Source organism: Bufo gargarizans, chromosome 6 (assembly GCF_014858855.1).
Source record: "Bufo gargarizans isolate SCDJY-AF-19 chromosome 6, ASM1485885v1, whole genome shotgun sequence".
NCBI lineage: Eukaryota > Metazoa > Chordata > Amphibia > Anura > Bufonidae > Bufo > Bufo gargarizans.
Genome location: NC_058085.1, coordinates 90132484 through 90151216, shown reverse-complemented (window position 1 = coordinate 90151216; position 18733 = coordinate 90132484). Strand labels below are relative to the sequence as shown.

General features: G+C 43.4%; 1 protein-coding gene across 7 annotated transcripts in view; it reads left to right on the top strand.

Moving 5' to 3' along the window:
* The window catches only part of LOC122942310 (agouti-signaling protein-like), a 285062-nt gene that overhangs the window by 253432 nt on the left and 12897 nt on the right, over window positions 1–18733 (top strand). For 6 of the 7 annotated variants that reach the window (XM_044299846.1, XM_044299852.1, XM_044299849.1 and 3 more), the window contains 2 exons: window positions 17011–17154; window positions 17247–17308. In XM_044299846.1, the coding sequence (XP_044155781.1) occupies window positions 17013–17154; window positions 17247–17308 (204 nt within the window). In that variant the 5' untranslated portion in view covers window positions 17011–17012. Of the gene's footprint in view, window positions 1–1430; window positions 1465–17010; window positions 17155–17246; window positions 17309–18733 lie in introns of those variants that run through there. The other variant, XM_044299853.1, reaches the window with a different exon arrangement.

The following is an 18733-nucleotide window of genomic DNA, read 5'->3' as shown; positions in this document are numbered from 1 at the left end:
GCAAAGGGCCAGCTGCCACCATCTTGATTGAAGATCTCGGCCGAAATCACATGTGTGGTGACGTATGATGTCGCGAGCAAATGAAGGCGGTAAGTATGATTTGTTTTGTATTTTTTTCTGCCAATTTTACACTGTTTTTACTTTAAGATGCCGCAATCATGTATGAAATCGGTATCTGAGGGGTACAATGATGGGGAGCGGCGCTATCACAGCTACCTGTCATTGTACCCGCTACTTTCAAAAAAATGCACTTCGTGGCGAAGTAATTAATCACAAAGCAATTTTTTTTGTAAAATCTGCCGAAGCAGCTAAATCGAATTTTCCAAAACTTTGTTCATCTCTAATCATTGGCACACAGGGACTATCAAATCTCAAAATTACTGGCTCGAGCTGCTGTCAATCAACCTATACCACTTATACATCTCATTGGCTTCATTTAGGGAAATCATCCTGCCACTAGCACATCTGCAATACCCAGTCCCCATAGCTCTGTGTGCTTTTATTGTCTAAAAAAAACTATTTGATACATGTGCAAATTAACCTGAGATGAGTCCTGTCTCTGAGATGAGTCCAGCGTGAAGGAGCCCAGCACCACCCCGCATCCTCAGAATGTCCTCTTTTCTCCCCGATGTCAGAAAGCTAGAGCACTGTAATCTCGCGATGCACGAGCTAGCGCAGGGAATGAACTGTGCATGCACTAGCTTGCGCATCGCGAGATTACGGCGTTCTAGCTTTCTGACGTCAGGGGAGCAAGGAGGAGATTCTGAGGATCCGGGCGGTGCTGGGCTCCTTCACGCTGGACTCATCTCAGGTTAATTTGCATATGTATCAAATCGGTTTTTTTACACAATAAAAGCACACAGAGCTAGGGGGACTGGGTATTGCGGATGTGCTAGCGGCCATCTAGCAACCCATGTCCTCAGCTCTATACCCAAAATCCCGGTGACAGGTTCCCGTTGATCCTCCCTCAAGAAAACACTTGAGAGAGTGACAAGACATCAGAGTGATCAGTGAAATACAGCTTTACAGACACTGTTACAAGGTGAGGGACAACAGCTCAGACACCACAGTGGACACCTAAATTGACAAGTGCTTGCTAGTGCCAACCTATTGCTATGCAACCAACCACCATATCTCCTCACCTGGTGCCAGAAACAGCACTTTATATTTATTGCTGCTGGATGTACCACAAGTTATATTCTGCACTAAGTAAAGAGAGACTTTAATACGTTAACTTTTGGCCTGATTTTTCAATCCACACTTTCACTGAACCCTACAGAGCAACGACGTGAAGGAGTAAACCATGACACAACATCTAATCAGGTCCACAACCACTCCCACTATATCCACCACCTCCTCAGGGGCTCGCTGCACTTATCTGGACTATATTTCCATCTGGAGAATTCTGGATCTTGGGATAGCTGCACTTCCACAATCTGTACATCCTTCCAGGTTTCCAACGAGGTAAGATGAGTGAATCGAAGTTGACGAAGTGGAATTCGTTACGAATTTCAGGAAAAATTTGATTTGCACCGAATGCAAATTTTATCGCGCTTCGTAGTAACGAATTGCATTTTTCCTAAAATGGCTGCTGCAGTGTGAGGACATGGAGAAAGGAAGTCTGGGAAGGCAGGATCACCCATACTGACACGCATGCAGCCAATCAGCAGCCAGCCAGCCCTGTGATGTCACAGCCCTATAAATACGGCAGTGATCTTAGATTCTGCCATTCACCAGCGTACTTAGTGCAGGGAGAGACGTTTCTGCAGGCGCTAGGGACAGTGATTAAAAAAAATATATATATATATATTTACAAGTGCAGCGAAAGATTATTCAAGGTGGAGGGAAAGGATAGAGAGGAATAATTCCACTGCATTTCTGTTGAACAGAGTTCATTCGGGGAGGTGACAGCCTGGGTAATAGGAACATTCCTATTAGACCTTGAAGCACTGACTGGGAGCCCAAATTGCCATTATATAGCTCTGTATTTCCAGCAAACCGTTCTTATTAGGGTGCAAGTGCTGGTTGACACAGGCATTAACAGGGGTTATTACAAGGAAATATTTCTACATCTTAGTTGCCCTTGTGCGGGGCGGTGCTCTTATCAGCAGTAAAGGCTTTGGTGGGGTGTTTTAGCGGAAAAAGAAAAAATACATTTGCTGCTCTGCGGTGCAGTAATCTGTAGTAAAGGCTTTTGTGGGTTGTTTTAGCGCAAAAAGAAAAAAATATATTTGCTGCTCAGCAGTGTAGTTATTTCTTGTAAAGCCTTTTGTGACGTGTATTGGCGTAAAAAAAAAATACATTTACAGCTCTGCGATGCACTTATCTGTAGTAAAGGCTTTGGTGGGGTATTTTAGCGCAAAAAGAAAAAATACATTTACCGCTCTGTGGTGCACTTATCTGTAGTAAAGGGGATTGTTGGGCATTTTATCAGAAAAAAATATATTTGCCGCTCAGCGGTGTAGTTATTTCTTGTTAAGCCTTTTGTGACGTGTATTAGCGCAAAAAAAAATAATAATACGTTTGCCGCTCTGCAGTGCACTTATCTGTTTTAAAGACTTTTGTGGGGTGTTTTAGCGCAAAAAGAAAAAAAAATATTTGCCGCTCAGCAGTGTAGTTATTTCTAGTAAAGCCTTTTGTGACGTGCATTGGGGTAAAAAGAAAAATACATTTACCGCTATGTGGTGCACTTATCTGTAGTAAAGGCTTTGGTAGGGTGTTCTAGTGGAAAAAGAAAAAATATATTTGCCACTCAGAGGTGTAGTTATTTCTTGTTAAGCCTTTTGTGACGTGTATTAGCACAAAAATAAAAACTACATTTACCGTTCTGCGGTGCACTTATCTGTAGTAAAGGCTTTGGTGGGGTGTTTCACCGCAAAAAGAAAAAATACATTTACCGCTCAGTGGTGTAGTTATTTCTTGTTAAGCCTTTTGTGATGTGTATTAGCACAAAAAGAAAAAATATATTTGCCGCTCAACGGTGTAGATATTTCTTGTAAATCCTTTTGTGACGTGTATTAGCGCAAAATGAAATAATAAATTTTTACGCTCTGCGGTGCACTTATCTTTAGTAAAAGATTTGGTGGGGTGTATTAGCACAAAAAGAAAAAATACCTTTTCCTGCTCTGCAGTGCAGTTAATTCTTGTTAAGTCTTTTGTGACGTCTATTAGTAAAAAAGAAAAAATATATTTGAAGCTCAGCGGTGTAGATATTTTTTGCAAAGCCTTTTGTGACTTGTATTAGCGCAAAAAAAAAAATACATTTACCGCTCTGTGGTGCACTTATCTGTAGTAAAAGGATTGGTGGGGCATTTTAGCAGGAAAAATATATTTGCCGCTCAGTGGTGTAGTTATTTCTTGTTAAGCCTTTTGTGACGTGTATTAGCGCAAAAAAGAATACATTTGCCGCTCTGCGGTGCACTTATCTATAGTAAAGGCTTTGGTGGGGTGTTTTAGCGCAAAGAGAAAAAATATATTTGCCGCTCAGCGGTGTAGTTATTTCTTGTAAAGCCTTTTGTGACGTGTATTATCGCAAAAAGAAAAATATATTCACAGCTCTGCGGTGCACTAATCTGTAGTAAAGGCTTTGGTGGGGTGTTTTAGCGGAAAAAGAAAAAATATATTTGCCGCTCAGCGGTGCACTTATCTGTAGTAAAGGCTTTGGTGGGGTGTTTTAGCAGAAAAACAAAAAATATATTAGCCGCTCAGCTGTGCAGTTATTTCTTGTTAAGCCTTTTGTGACATGTATTAACACAAAAACAAAAAATACCTTTTCCTGCTCTGCGGTGCAGTTATTTCTTGTTAAGCCTTTTGTGACGTCTATTAGCACAAAAAGAAAAAATATATTTGCCACTCAGCAGTGTACTTATTTCTTGTTAAGCCTTTTGTGACATCTATTAGCACAAAAAGAAAAAATATTTGATGCTCAGTGGTGTAGTTATTTCTTGTAAAGCCTTTTGTGACTTGTATTAGCGCAAAAATTTAAAAATACATTTACTGCTCTATAGTGCAGTAATCTGTAGTAAAGGGTTTGGTGGGGTGCTTTAGCGCAAAAATAAAAATTTATATTTGCCGCTCAGCGGTGTAGTTATTTCTTGTAAAGCCTTTTGTGACGTGTATTAGGTGTCGGGTTTCGCTCTGGTAGACTGGATTAGCGGACGTAGTATAGAGGCAACAACAAGTTCTCTGGATCAAACAGTTCAGTGTTTTATTCACACTTTAGGCAAGTGACAAAACAAGCATAATCAAGCAAAAAGTCACCTTGTTGGTGGTAATTCACACCATGCGGCAATTCTGCCTCGAAGAGTCCTTGACCATAGCAGCACCAGCCTGTTTTCACGCCAAACAGGTAGCAAGCCTTCATGCAGACACAAGGCTCCCAGATCCCAACACAGAGACCTGGCTTCTGAGCCCAGCTGCCTATTTAAGGACAGCCAGGTGCTGCCAAAACCCAGACCGGCACTTAAAATCCGGTCTGCAATTTGACCTCACCTAGCTGTAAATCAGCCCAGCAGCATATGCTAGGAGGAAAATACCTGTTTTCCCAGACCAAACCTCTCACTGTAGTGTTTGCTTGAGGGAGTGGCACCTTCAAGTGTGAATGCGCACCTAGTATCTTGGGAGTAGCATTCCTCTGCACTTTTGCCCCCCTCCCCTATCCAATGAGTGCCTTAATTAGGTGGTGCATATGGCTGTGCTTGCTCCTCCTCCCATTGGTTGCTTGATGCACATGGAGGTTACTAGGAGCAGCACACCATATGTGCGGCGTCTGCGCTCCTGAACATAGAAGTCCAACGGCTGAGGTAGGAATAGCGTAGGACCCGCCTGACCTGAGACCACCTTGACGTTCGGTAGGCGGGCATAGATGTGTTTTGATCAAAATATATTGACTAAGTGTCTCAGACATTATCATATCAGAGTGAGGACTTAGTCCATATATAGTGCTTGCTTCTGCTTTAATAAGTGCATTACTATCTTATTTCTGTGGTTTTCTTCAAACCTCTCACTGTGTCATATAGCGCAAAAAGATAAAATAAATTTACAGCTCTGCGGTGCACTTATCTGTAGTTAAAGCTTTGGTGGGGTGTTTTAGCGAAAAAAAAAATGTATTTGCTGCTCAGCGGTGTAGTTATTTCTTGTTAAGCCTTTTGTGATGTGTATTAGCGCAAAAGGAAAAAATACCTTTTCCTGCTCTGCGGTGCAGTTATTTCTTGTTAAGCCTTTTGTAACGTGTATTAGCACAAAAAAATATATATATATATTTGCCACTCAGCGGTGCAGTAATCTGTATTAAAGGCTTTTGTAGGGGGTTTTAATTTCCTTTTTATTTATTTAATCTAACAGTATGTCAGGTAGAGAAGTGCGAGGCCCTGCACAGGGGAGTGGCAGAGGCCTAAATGTTTCTGACGCAGACAGAGGTCGCAGCAGAGTAAGGGACAGTGGAAGCAGAGGTCACTTCGAGAGGCCTGAGCTCCCAGCCTAAGCTAGTAGTCGTTTTGTGACCAGCAACCCAGCGGTTCTTGAGTGGTTTATACGATCTTTGACTTCGTCGCAATTGACATCAGACACCCCCAGCCATGAGTCAGTGGGTTTGTCAGACACAACCCTTAGTTGGCATTGCCCTGGAGCAGGCCCTGCGTCCTCACCTGTCCCCAACCTGACTCTGTTCTTTTCTCTTCCCAGAGCCATAGAAGTATTGTATGCTGTGGGCTCAGCTCCACTATACAGCGAGGACGAGGCACTAGAGGACAGTCAGCAGCTACTGCCCAGCCAAGATCTGGAGGAGAAATCCGCTGCTTCCTCCGCTAGATGGGCAAGTAGTGATGAGGAAAGTGGTGCAGGAGCTAGTGTTGCAAGCGGTCAGCCTCCTGACCCAGAGACCGTTGAGGAGGACATAAGTGACGTGCAGACACTACTCAATGATGATGATGTAGCTAATCGCACTTGGGAAGGGGCTTCATCATCACTGGGAGAAGAGTGTGGCAGCTTGCCCATGAGCCAGCGGCGTAGCCAGCAAGTCGCTAACGTGGGCGGGAGTCATCAAGGTGGCAGCAGTGGGAGGTCAGGAGCCAAACGTGCCACCGGTAGACTACCAGCTTCACGGGAGCCTACTTGCCCAGGAAGTAGCAGTACAGGGGTTTAAGGAGGCAGCGGCGGTAGCATTCAGACAGTGTGTAGTGTAGGTGGTAAAATCACTTACTCAGCATTGTGGCAGTTCTTAAGCCGCCGGAGGAGGTGAACATGGCCATATGTAGAATCTGTGGGAAGAAGTTGAAGAGTAGCCAGGGTGCCAATGTTGGCACTACGGCCTTGCGTATGCAGTGTTGACATGCAGTGACCTGGGAGAACCATGGCTCCAAAGTGATGGTTCAGCCTGCTGCAGCAACCGCTGCATCACCCAGTGGCACGCACCCGGTTTCAGGCAGTCAAGGCTCCACCACCTCAGCTGAAGGGAGTCATCTGTCATTCCCATAATCTGCTTGTCCCGATGCTCCTGCTCTTCCTACTCATACTCCTCGTCACTCATTCCGTCAGCAGTCGATCACCAAAGCGATTGCCAAGAGACAACAGTATGCGTGCACTTATCCAACGGCGCAGAAGCTGAATGTGCTCCAGGCCAAGTTGCTGGTGCTGCAATCCCTCCTTTTCCAAGGGGTGGACTCTGCACTTTTCAGAGAACTGATGGCTTGTGCCGAGCCAAGGTGGAGAGTCCCAAGCCATCATTTCTTTGCCAAAAAGGCAGTACCAGCCTTGCACAAATATGTAGAAGAGAAGGTGGGCGATTCTTTGAGCCTGTCTGTGTCTGCCAAAGTGCACGGCAGCGCCGACATATGGAGCTATAACTACGGTCAGGGACACTACATGTCCTTTAGGGCCCACTGGGTGAATGTGGTTCCTGTACAGCCACACCAGCAACTTCGCCAGGTGACACCGCTTCCGCCTAAACATTGCCACGCCGTTAGTCCAGCGACAATATCCATCTCTGCCTCCTCATCCTCCACCGTGTCCTCAGCCTTCACTGCAGGGTCAATTCACAATGCCCCTCCAGCATACCACATGTGCAGGGCATGGCTCTGTCACTCTGTTCTTGACCTTGTTTACCTTGGCAAACTGAGACACACAGGGGAGGAACTGCTCTGTGTCCTTAAGCAAGAAATTGTATCCTGACTTTCTCGCCGATAACTCAAAATAGGAACCATGGTGACAGACAACGGGAAGAACATTGTGTCTGCGCTGCGTCAAGGAGGGCTGAGCCATGCGACCTGCATGGTACACGTGTTCAATCTGGTTGTCAAGCATTTCCACCCATCTACAGGACATCATGAAAAAGGCCAGGAAAGTTTGCATGCATTTCAGCCTCTCGTACATCGCGAAACACACCCTCCTTGAGCTTCAGCGGCAGAACGACATCCCCCAACATAAGCTGATAAGCAACGTTTCCACCCGTTGGAATTCCACCCTACATATGTTGGACCGACTGCAAGAACAGAGAAAGGCCATCAACAATTTCCTGATGATAAAAGCGGACAGGAGTACTCCCCTGTGTAACTTTGATGTCAGCCAGTGGCAGCTCATGCGTGACACCTGCTATTTGCTCAGGCCCTTTAAGGATGCCACATTGTTTGTCAGTCACCAGGTCTACCGGATGAACAAGGTCATTCCACTGCTTCCTGTCCTGGAACAGATGCTGGTAAATATGGCTAGTCAGTAGGGATGAGCGAACCTGTGGAACTTTGGGTTCGCCGGGTTCGGCCGAACTTCAGGTCAAAGGGGTGAGCGTGGTGACGTCATCGCAGGTCCTTTTGCAGGTCCTGAAGAAAGAAGAAATATGGGGGATTCAGCCCGCACAAAGCTATGCAGGTGCAGATTGCTATGGCGAAATACAGATACAAGTATACTGTGTTTTTGGCTGAAGAAAGAAGACCTGCGCGTTCAAGGCTGCGCGATCAAGTGGATTAGGCAAGCTTTTTTTTTTTTTTAAACCCTCAATGGCCATATTATTTAGCTTTATATCTTAAGAATGCTATTATTTTCTGTTATAACCACATTATAATGGAAAATAATAAAATCACCCGAATACCAAACCCAAATCTAAACTTCAGTGAAAAAGTCTGGGTTTGGGTACGGGTACTTTGCAGTTTGGGTTCTCTCAACCCTACTGGTCAGGGGACTGGAGACGTGGTGCCTAGATCTCACGGCCACATGTGCCCTGTGGGAGCTGAACTGGAGGAGGAGGACATTGGGAGGAAATGGGTTGTTTTTCGACACAGGTGACACAGGAGAGGAGGAGCAGGAGGAGCCAGAGAAGCAAGAGGGAGATGAGGAAGACGAGGCAGATGACCCAGGCACACCGTGGTAGTATGCAGTGGAGATGGAGGGAGGGAGTCCCTCAGAGTCACTTGCACAAGTGGGCCCACTGCATGCTGAGTTGCTTGGGTAGTTACAGACAAATTGTCACCATTCGGCAGAGGGATAACTTCTGGCTCTCCACCTTGTTGGACCCTCGCTATCAGTCCAAAATGGGGGCTTTTTTTTACACCCGCTGAGAGGGAGGTGAAGCTGAACTACTATAGAGACATCCTTTGTAGTCAGTTGGCCGCTGCTTATGTGCGCCATCGTCCATCCTCTCGTAGGTATGACCGGGGGGGCCTGGGACACCTCTCACACAGTGAACATGAGATAGGGCAGAAGAAGGCCCCAGTCCTTCCCATCTTTAGACAACATTGTTTTTATTGTTTGCTCTCTGCGCTCATGTTCCACTGCCCTGGCTGCTGAGGAGGGGTGGGGTGGCAGGAGCAGTACCAGCTCCATCAGCAGCAGCCTGAGTCTAGAGTCACTGATGAGCAGCTTCCTTCACCCGTATAGTGAAGAAACTACTCACCAGCAGCTAGACATAGAGCAGGACCTGAACCATTAGGTGGTGGCATACTTGGACCGAACCCTGCCAACCCACATTGAAGATCCGCTGGACTACTGGGCAGCCAAACTGGATTTGTAGCCGCAACTAGCAAAGTTTGCCCTGGAAAAGTTGTCCTGCCCGGTCAGTAGTGTGGCATTAGAGCTGGTGTTTAGAGTGGCGGGGGCCATAGTTACCACAAGAAGAACTCACCTGTCTACCCAAAATGTGAAGAGACTGACCTTTGTCAAGATGAATCAGGCATGTATCAGCCAGGATTTCCACCCACCATTGCCTGATACATCAGACTAGATCATCCAACACTTAGACAATAGAGACCGGTTTATTCTGTCTACCTGCCTCAGCTACTATTCTGATTCTGACACCCACCTGATGCCACACATCTGATGCCAAGTGCTCCTTCTTTCACCCACCATCTTTATCAGGTACTGGTATTGCCACCCACCTCCACACTATGCCACCGTGCTACTCTGTGGCCACCTGATGCTGCCACCACCTCCAGACTCTGTCATTGTGCCACTCTGTGGCCTCTTCATGCTGCTGCCACATCCATACTCTGTCATTGGGCCACTCTGTGGTCTCCTCATGCTGCCGCCACCTCCACACTATGTCACTTAGCCACTCTGTGGCCTCCTAATGCTGCCACCACCACCAAACTCTGTCATTGTGCCACTATTAGCCTCCTGATACTGCCGCCACCTCCAGACTCTCTCAATGGGCCACTCTGTGGTCTCCTCATGCTGCTTCCACCTCACCACTATGTCATAGGGCCACTCTGTGGACTTCTGACGCTGTTCTCACCCTCCACAATTCATGACTGGACACTATTCAGCCTTTTTACTTAGGCTGACATCATCATTTATTTAACCCGTCTTCTGATCTGTCAGAAGGAAGGAAAAATGAGATGCAAAACAGATTGTGTCTGTGTAGCAGCTGTAAGGCATGTATGGTCCCATCAGATTTGGCTTATGATTTGGTAGCCTGTCATCTGCATGTCATACGGACTCACAGTATTATTTCACTACCAAAGTAGACTCCCTATGCGTGTTACTGCAAGGCACAGTGTTCTACACCACTATAAAGGCTCTCTGCAGCCAGGAAATAGCCGTTTTTTTAACGTAATTCACTGCAAATTTATTCGTATCAAACCAAATTTTTCCCCAAAAAATTGCCGAACCAGCAAATCAAATTTTGATAAAATTCACTCATCTCTACCCAGAAGGATCACCCTCCCACAACATTGAGCCCAGGGCTGCAAATCCCCACTGTCATAGTATGCTACAGCATTACCAGAGGCCATCTCAATAAAGTACACTTGTTGAGAGACCTGTCATTTAACGACAGGTAATGCAGCATATAACAACAAACCACAAAACAATCTGGCCACTAGGTGGCAGCATAGTAGTGGAGAATGTACCAATTCAGAACATAATTTGAGAGCATTGCTCCATTGCCTGACACACTCAGTTAATGACAAAAATGTACGGCATGTAAACTGTACCAATTCAGAACATAATTATGAGAGCATTTTCTATTGTCTAACACACTCAGTTAATGACAAAAATGTACATGCTCTTGTCTATGAGCCAATATGCAGATAGAAATAAAGTGAATTGGTCATGGCGGGTACTATTAATAAATCTGCCCAAAAGCCTTTTTAATAACTTCACAGGAAAGCAGATTTTTGTTCTTCATCTCAGAGTTAAAAGGAAATATTTATGATCTGTTAGACTACAGTACAGCTCTGCTTGTCTAATACAACCCCCGCTGAGATGCTGCATAAAAATTCTCTATCAAAGCCCAAAGAAAAGGCAGAGGTTTTTTAGAAAAATAAGGATAGAATTTCTTTTTTTATACAACACATGCTATCACTACTCTTTTTCCTTGGTAAAACATAATTTTTTTTATTAAACAGAATCATTCTATGAACTATCTGGATATACTTTAGGAATAGAAGAAAGTCTAGAAAGGGGTCATAAAAGGCAGTTCAACAAGTTCAAACTGAAGACTTGTACTTGCCTGTGGCATATGGCTTATATGATCAAGAAGATTTTACGCACACATGGACGATTTTACATTAGCTAAAGTGAAATGCCACATATGGTTCGTTTTACTTTGTTTTACTTGTCTGTCTTTTTTTTTTTTTTTTTTTTTAGTATCTATGACAGACAATAACTTCTTAAAGGGGTTATCCCACGGATTTAAAACAGAATTTACCCACATGCTTGAAGGACTTTCTTCCCTTTCTGTGGGTGGGCAGAAATTCATGGCAATTAGCTTTAGTTAATCCCTTCTTCCTTTGCATAGAAAATAGTACCTCACCTATAGCCCCAGAGATACTTAAGGAATGCAATGCCCCCCCAATTTCCTTCTCCTCTGTCTAGAGTAGGGTTGCACAGAATATCGAAGTATCAATACTGTTTCAATACTTTGATGCCTAGTTCGGTTCGATACTAAGCTTTGCTATGGGGCAGTTTAGTATCAGTTCCGGTTAGAGAATATAGCGCAATAACAACGTAGAACACATCATGTTCTCATCAGTGGCCACACATCTGTGGCAGTGGACTCAGGGGAAATTGCAGCAACTGAGAAGGCTGCAGGATTGAGAACCAGGAGAGACCACTGCTCATTTGTGGGATTTGTCACATATCCTGCCTACATGCTGTCTGGACTGTGCATGTGCCTATAAGAGCCAAGCCATGCCCCCTGAGTTCCTACTGACAAAATGGTTGAGGAGAGCAGAGTATTGTCTTATACTGTGTACAAGGTATCTAGGTATCTTTCAGAATGATTACACAGAGAAGCATTGCACTCTCCTTGTCGAAATGATGCCGGAATGTGCCTGGTGGCATTTTGACCGGCATGGTGTGTGTATGTCTTCAGGAAGTGCAGACTTGTGCCTGGCCTCCTCTCCCCTGTCTGGCTAGGAGTTGTAGAAGTAGACAGCAGAGCTCAACAGAAGACTGGAAAGAGGGAGTGTTATTTTTTTACATGGGTGCCGTGGCTGCACATCTGTGTCAATGGAGCCGGAGAAAAGCACAAGAGCCGAGAAGGCTGCAGGGGGAAGGGGGGTGCAGCGACCTATTGCCAGCGTCTGGGGTATCCCTTGCCCCTTAGGGGGTTTCTATGAAATTTGTCCCTCTTATAGAGCAAGTAAACGTGACGCCGGTTGCAGTTTAGCAATGAGGACATGGAGTCCACTTTGTAGATGGTAGTGTTGGTACCCAGATGTAGAGTTGCCAGAGTGGTGTAGACTTCAATGTCTCTGTAGATGCTATATGCATGTGTAATGGTGCTCCTACCTGGATAGCCTTGGATCCCAGACGTGGTGTAGTCCAAAGCAAGAGCAAAAGGGGGGTTGTTAAACTTGGGTGATGAATAAGTTGAATAAACAGAGTTCATACTTTGTATTAACATAGAACACAACTTTACTTGGCATAAAAGGTAATCCAAACTGTTTCCAGACTTTATCTTGGTCATCAGCAGGTATTGGCTTAACTGGCATGCAAACACTTCTGCAACAATCTCAGCTCTGCTATGCGGTAGCTCTCTCAGCTCTGCTATGCTTGGCTGGAGTAAATAGGAAACTCTTCCTCTTCTGCTGGAACTTAGCTTAGCTGTCTGTAATCTGTCTCTTACTTTATCTTTAATCCTAGGAACTTCTTCCTGGCTTCAAGCTCATTTCCAGTAGCTTGGGGTTAAGGCAATGCAAGCCCAAGAGGGGAGAAGCAAACAGATAGGCTTCAGAGGCAGGGCCTCTGGGCCTAGCAGAGCAAATGGTGCTTTGCTAGCCAACACACAACCTTTCCCAAGAAGGGGTTATGCTAGACTGACCTCTAACTAACTTCTCCCTCTCTAGAGAGGGCTGGAAAGAACTAGAAGGTTCCTCTCCAGAGAAAAAAGCTCTGTACAGATTTGCCGCCACCTGCTGGTAAACTAGGCACATTACACTTGAACAGTATTTTATAAGGAAATTAATATATACACACATTGAAGGAAATGGCAATAAATATCTGAGATGACACAGGATCACACAATGCAGATAGTGGGGGTACAAAAGGAGGTGGTAATGCAACTCTGGGGCGTTACATTGGCCACTGGGAAAATTTCAGGGATGGGGGGGGGGTTGTGTGTTGTATTGTACTTTCTAAGGAAATCAAAATTCTGATATTGGGACATCCATAGTCTAGAGGTCTAGAGAGAGATATAGCTATACATTTCTTTGAATTTAAACATGGTGATGAATGAGTGAGATCACTAAGGGAGGTGAAGGGAACAGGGAAGCTTCTGAGCATGTTATCTCACCTCTGAATGCAGGAGAAGGTGCACCAGAAAAATAAAGAGCAGGAGAAGCTACCAGAGAGGACAATTTCCCCTTATATTTTGATTACATTTATGTTGCAATAATATTGCATTTAAATGTCCTATTCATTGCACTTTTTGTGTGATGATTCTTTTTTTGTGTGTGTAAATGACACCATTTTTTTCAACTTATTTTTTCATAAGACAGAGCCATGTGGAGGATACTACAGGAAACAGAGTCCTTGTGGCATCCATACATGCCTTGATTTTCTTCATACTGAACCCAACAAAAACAATCACTGTTTACCTCTACATGAAATCAGAGGTAAACAGAGTTACAGCAAGGCCTCACAGAAGTATATGGGTGCCCTTTTATAGGCTTGTTCAATTAATTGGTTATATGGCATAATATTGCAGATATGTATACGAGCCCTGAGGCCAATTATATCTTATTAACCCCTTCAGCCACTGTGACATACTGGTACATCATGATGGCTGGGGGAATGTATGGAGTGGGCTGCTGCAGTAAGCCTGCTCCACACAGGTGGGTGCCAGCTGTATATTACGGCAGACACCCAGCCGCAATAGTGGGGAAAGCTGATTGCACCAAACCCCATCATTAAATAGAATCTCTATTAGGCTAGGTCTACACGACGACATTTGTCACGCGACATTTTGTTGCACTAATGTCGCGCAACAATTTTTATAATGGCAGTCTATGGTGTCGCACTGCAACATGCAACATGCTGCGACTGCGACGCAACAGTCGCAGAAAATCCATTTGAGATGGATTTTTCTGCGACTGTTGTGTTGCAGTCGCAGCATGTCGCATTTTGCAGTGCGACACCATAGACTGCCATTATAAAAATTGTCGCGCGACATTAGTGCAACAAAATGTTGCGACAAATGTTGCGCCCTATCTGTCGCGCGACTTAGGGTGAATGAGACAAGGGATCTAAACATCCCAGGTTCTACCCCCCAAAGAGGGTTAAAAGTCATTATCATAAAAGTTAAAAAAAGTTTAAAGAAAAAAAAAAATATATATAACAAGTTTAAATTACCGCCCTTTCCCAATTTTACATATAAAAATATATAAACAATTACAAAATAAACATATCAGGTATCACTGCATCTGAAAATGTCTGAACTATTAATATAATTTTAAAAAATTCCCGTGTGATGAATGTCATAATGGAAAAAACACACGATTTGACATTTTTAATCTTCTTGTCCCCCTAAAAAATTGTAGCAATAAAACTACAGTTCATCCCGCAAAAAAAAATCCCTCATACAGCTCTGTGAATGGAAAAAGTTATGGCTGTCAGAAAATAGCTATACACAGAAAATGTAAAAGTAGTAAAACAAAAAAAATATATATATATGCCGTATTCATATTGAGCCAGAGAATAAGATCTCATGCACACGAACATATTTTCTTTTCATGTCCGTTCAGTTTTTTTTGCGGACCATATACGGAACCATTCATTTCAATAGATCGGCAAAAAAAAAAACAGAAGTTACTCCGTATTCATTCCATTTCCATATGTCCGTATTTCCGTTCCACCAAAAAATTGAATTGCATTACGGACAAGGATAGTACTGTTTTATTAGGGGCCAGCTGCTCCTTTCCACAAAATACAACTTAGGGCTCATGCACACGACCATATGGCTTTTTCAGTGTTTTGTAGGCGTTTTTAACGGATCCATTTTTCCTTTTTTTGTTTTAGTAGTGTTTCTGGTTCCGTTCCGTTTTTCCGTATGGCATATGTACAGTAATTACATAGAAAAAATTGGGCTGGGCATAACATTTCCAATAGATGGTTCCGCAAAAACGGAACAGATACAGAAGACATATGGAGTACATTCTGTATGTGTTCCGTTTTTTTGGCGGACCCATTGACTTGAATGGAGCCACGGAACGTGATTTGCGGGCAATAATAGGACATGTTCTATCTTTGAACGGAACGGAAAAATGGAAATACGGAAACTGAATGCACACGGAGACACTTCAGTTTTTTTTGCTGATCCATTGAAATGAATGGTTCAGTATAAGTAACACATACTGAACTAAAAAAACGGCCAGTATACTGAACGCAAAAAACGTTTGTGAGCATGAGCCCTTAGAGTGCAGTCACATCACCGTTTAGCTTTCCGTTCTTTTGATCCGTCAGAAGAAGAGAGAGGAGAAAAAAACTGGATCCAGTTAAAAAAATGGACCCTGTTGCATCAGTTACCATCCGTTTGAGCCATTTCCGTCTGAGATCCATTTTTTAGACGGGGGAAAAAGTCGTAAATGCAGAACTTTTGTTTCTGTATAAAAAACACATCTCAGATGGAAATGACTCAAACGGATGACAACTGATGCAACTGGATCCGTTTTTTTTTGTTTCAGAACAAGCTACTACTTTGTCCGATGCGATTATTATTTTTTTTAGCAACCTGAGCTCCTTCCATTTGTGTCGAATTTATTCATACCAGAATTTAATCTTCATACTAATCTATTACAATGGGACCCAACACAAGTTTAAAGTTAATCTATCAGTGGGTTAATCTGGGGTTAAGACAAAAAATGCATACTCGCCTCATGCATTTTATCGCAGAGACCCCGTTGCAGCCATCTTGATTGAAGAAAACGCACCAATTCTCAAGCTCGCTGACGTCAGCAAACCTGCCCAGTGTGATGACGTCACACGTCAGCGCACACAAGAATTAGGTGATTTATTTAATCAAGATGGCCTCTCCACAATCAAATGGATGAATGTATGAGGTATGTTTTTTTTTTTTTAACGCCATTTAAGGAAAAATGTATTTGTTACCAAGAAATTTTGATTTGTGGTGAATCGAATTATTTCTGAAATTCGGTTTCCACTTCGTTAACTTTGATTCGCTCAACACTACTTATAATGGCTAGAAGCAGGTGCAAGGCAAAAAGAAAATCAGGAAAAGTGGACTTTATACCCCAGCCTAGTGATGCCATTGGAAGGGAGAGCAGCACTGTGTGAGGTAGGCAGGCATCTACATCATCTTTAGTAATAATTAAGACTCTTCGGACCAGATTCAGACAACCCCTGAGGACCTGGTGTAGAGGATGGGAGTGGTAGTTACCCTGTTGAAGTATTGTGTCACGGTGTACTCCCTCAGGCCATTGCCGTTGTAGTACTGTAGTACTAAAGAAAGAGGCCAGAGTTAAACATCTAAGTGCAACTTAGAACTTTAAATACATACATTATCAGCAGGCTTTAAGTGCATATCTTCCCTGGCACCAGTAAGGATATGGAGGCAGATTGGTTGGTGGCAATTCAGCACTTAGGAGATACTGGCCTAGTGGTAGTTCCCCCACCTTGCAGCAGATTTTTAATGCTGTTGTAGCAGTTTACTCTGCTGCCTGGAGTCTCAAGATTTTACTTCAGAAAACTTGGTTTGTTTTTCTCTGCAGAATCGGTCACAGATACAGGAGCTCAGAAGGTTGCTTCCTCTCCTCTCTGTCTCTGGACAGGAACTCCCCCTCTTGGCAGAGAGCAGGACCAGCTCTCTCCTACCAAGAGTAGAGAAACTGGGTGATTAGCCCTCTTCCTTGCAAACCTTGCTGGGAACTATGGCCAGAAGCAAACAATAAAATACATAATACAATGTAGCTGCAGTCCATCTTCAAAGTTTGGTCTCTTTCATAATGCACGTGACCTATTTTGGCTTATTGTCAATTACCTAATTCACTAAACGATAAAAGTGAAAATTACTAGAATATTTTTTATTTTTTTTGCGGTTCATCATATTGCATTGTTTCTCTGCAGACATGAAAGGTCTATCCATTTTTCTTCTTGCCTGGTTGATGGTTCTTGTTCAGTCTCACATTCTGTTTGAGGAGAAGTCAGATAAAACCAACAGTGGAAGCCCTGCCCGTTTTCCTGATCTTCTTCCTCCCATTTCCATAGTAGGTCAGTTTTTTATTTGCTCAATACAGAAAAATGAAATATTAAATACAATATGAAAGAGAAATATATCACAATATTTTATTGTTGCCCCACAGATTTGACAAAGACATCAAAAAGAGTAAGCAGAATCGATGCTGAAAAGAATAAACTGGCTAAGGTATTGTTTTCTTTCTGCTATGCAAACAAGATGTTTTTCTCTATATTGATCTTTCTGAATGTTTCTGTTAAAAACGAAAGATATTTCTTTTTTTATTACTGAAAGGTTGCAAACACATACTACCATGTTGATCCACACCAATTGCCCCATATTAGGAGAGCAAAATTCCTTCCTGACTATAAATAAAATAACATTTATGTCAACTATTGGTTACTTACTTTATGTCAGAATATTACACCAGAATTTCGGCGCAATTATGATGCATAGTGTTGCATATTAGGCAGGGGCGTAGCTATAGGGGAAGCAGGGGAAGCGGCTGTTTTGGGGCCCTGACCCAAAAAGGGGCCAATCCAGGCAGAGGAGGACTAAAATATTTTGTCAGGGCCCCTTCAACAGTATTACACAATTAAATTATATACAGTGACAGTATAGACAGTGTAAGAACAGCTGCCGGGCCTGGTCTGAGAGAGAGATATTTGCTAGCCACAGCAATGGGGGCGGCATGAAAGGAAGGGGTTGCAAAAAAATTACTGGGGGAGGGGGGCCAGATTCAAAATTTGCTGTGGGTCCCAGTCATTTCTAGCTACGCCACTGATATTAGGCCATTCTGCACATACCCCCATTTTCACCCCTTCAGCCCCCCTGATATGAGCATTGGAACATTTTATGCTCTGATGCTCTCCTTTGCCCAGCGCTGTATCTAGTAAGGCAAGGGCTGTTTTTTTTATGTTTTCAACACTACTAGGCAGAGGCTTCCGCCTCACATGCCGGTGACGTCACTGGCTCTGATGGGTGGTCTTTAGCAATGCCCTAGCCATTTTACAGGCTAAGGCAGAGCTAAAGCCCACCCATTACTGTTGGTGATGTCACCAGACTCACTACTAGGCAGAAGCCTCCAACCCCTTTTAAGGCACACCTTCTTGTAGGGCTAGATGTAGATCCTTTATATAAACGAAGATGCACCAAATTGCTACAAATTGCACCACATTTTGGTGCAATTATGCCAAAATCTAAATGCACTCACATTACTAAACATTGCCCACTAAAGAATACTAATCAAGAAAGGCATCTAAGAGCCTTTTGAACAAATAATCAACAATCACAGCATTGTATGGAAGAGAGTTTCATATTCTCAATGCTCTTACAGTAAATAAGCCCCATCTAAGATAATGGTGAAACCTTGTCATAGTTACAGACCTAAATGTAAAAAAAAAAAATTGAACGATCCTGTACTGTTTATTCAAATATGTGTTTTGCCCACCTGCATAGGAGCCATTGTCTTTGACTCTCTGAGCTCTCAAGGTTGGTAAAGAGCTTGAAAACATGAAACACTGATTTGAAGGGTCATAAATGGAGTTAGTGCTCTATCATCAATACACATTAAGCAGTCATGGTTGAACTAGGCACAGTCATGTAACATCATAG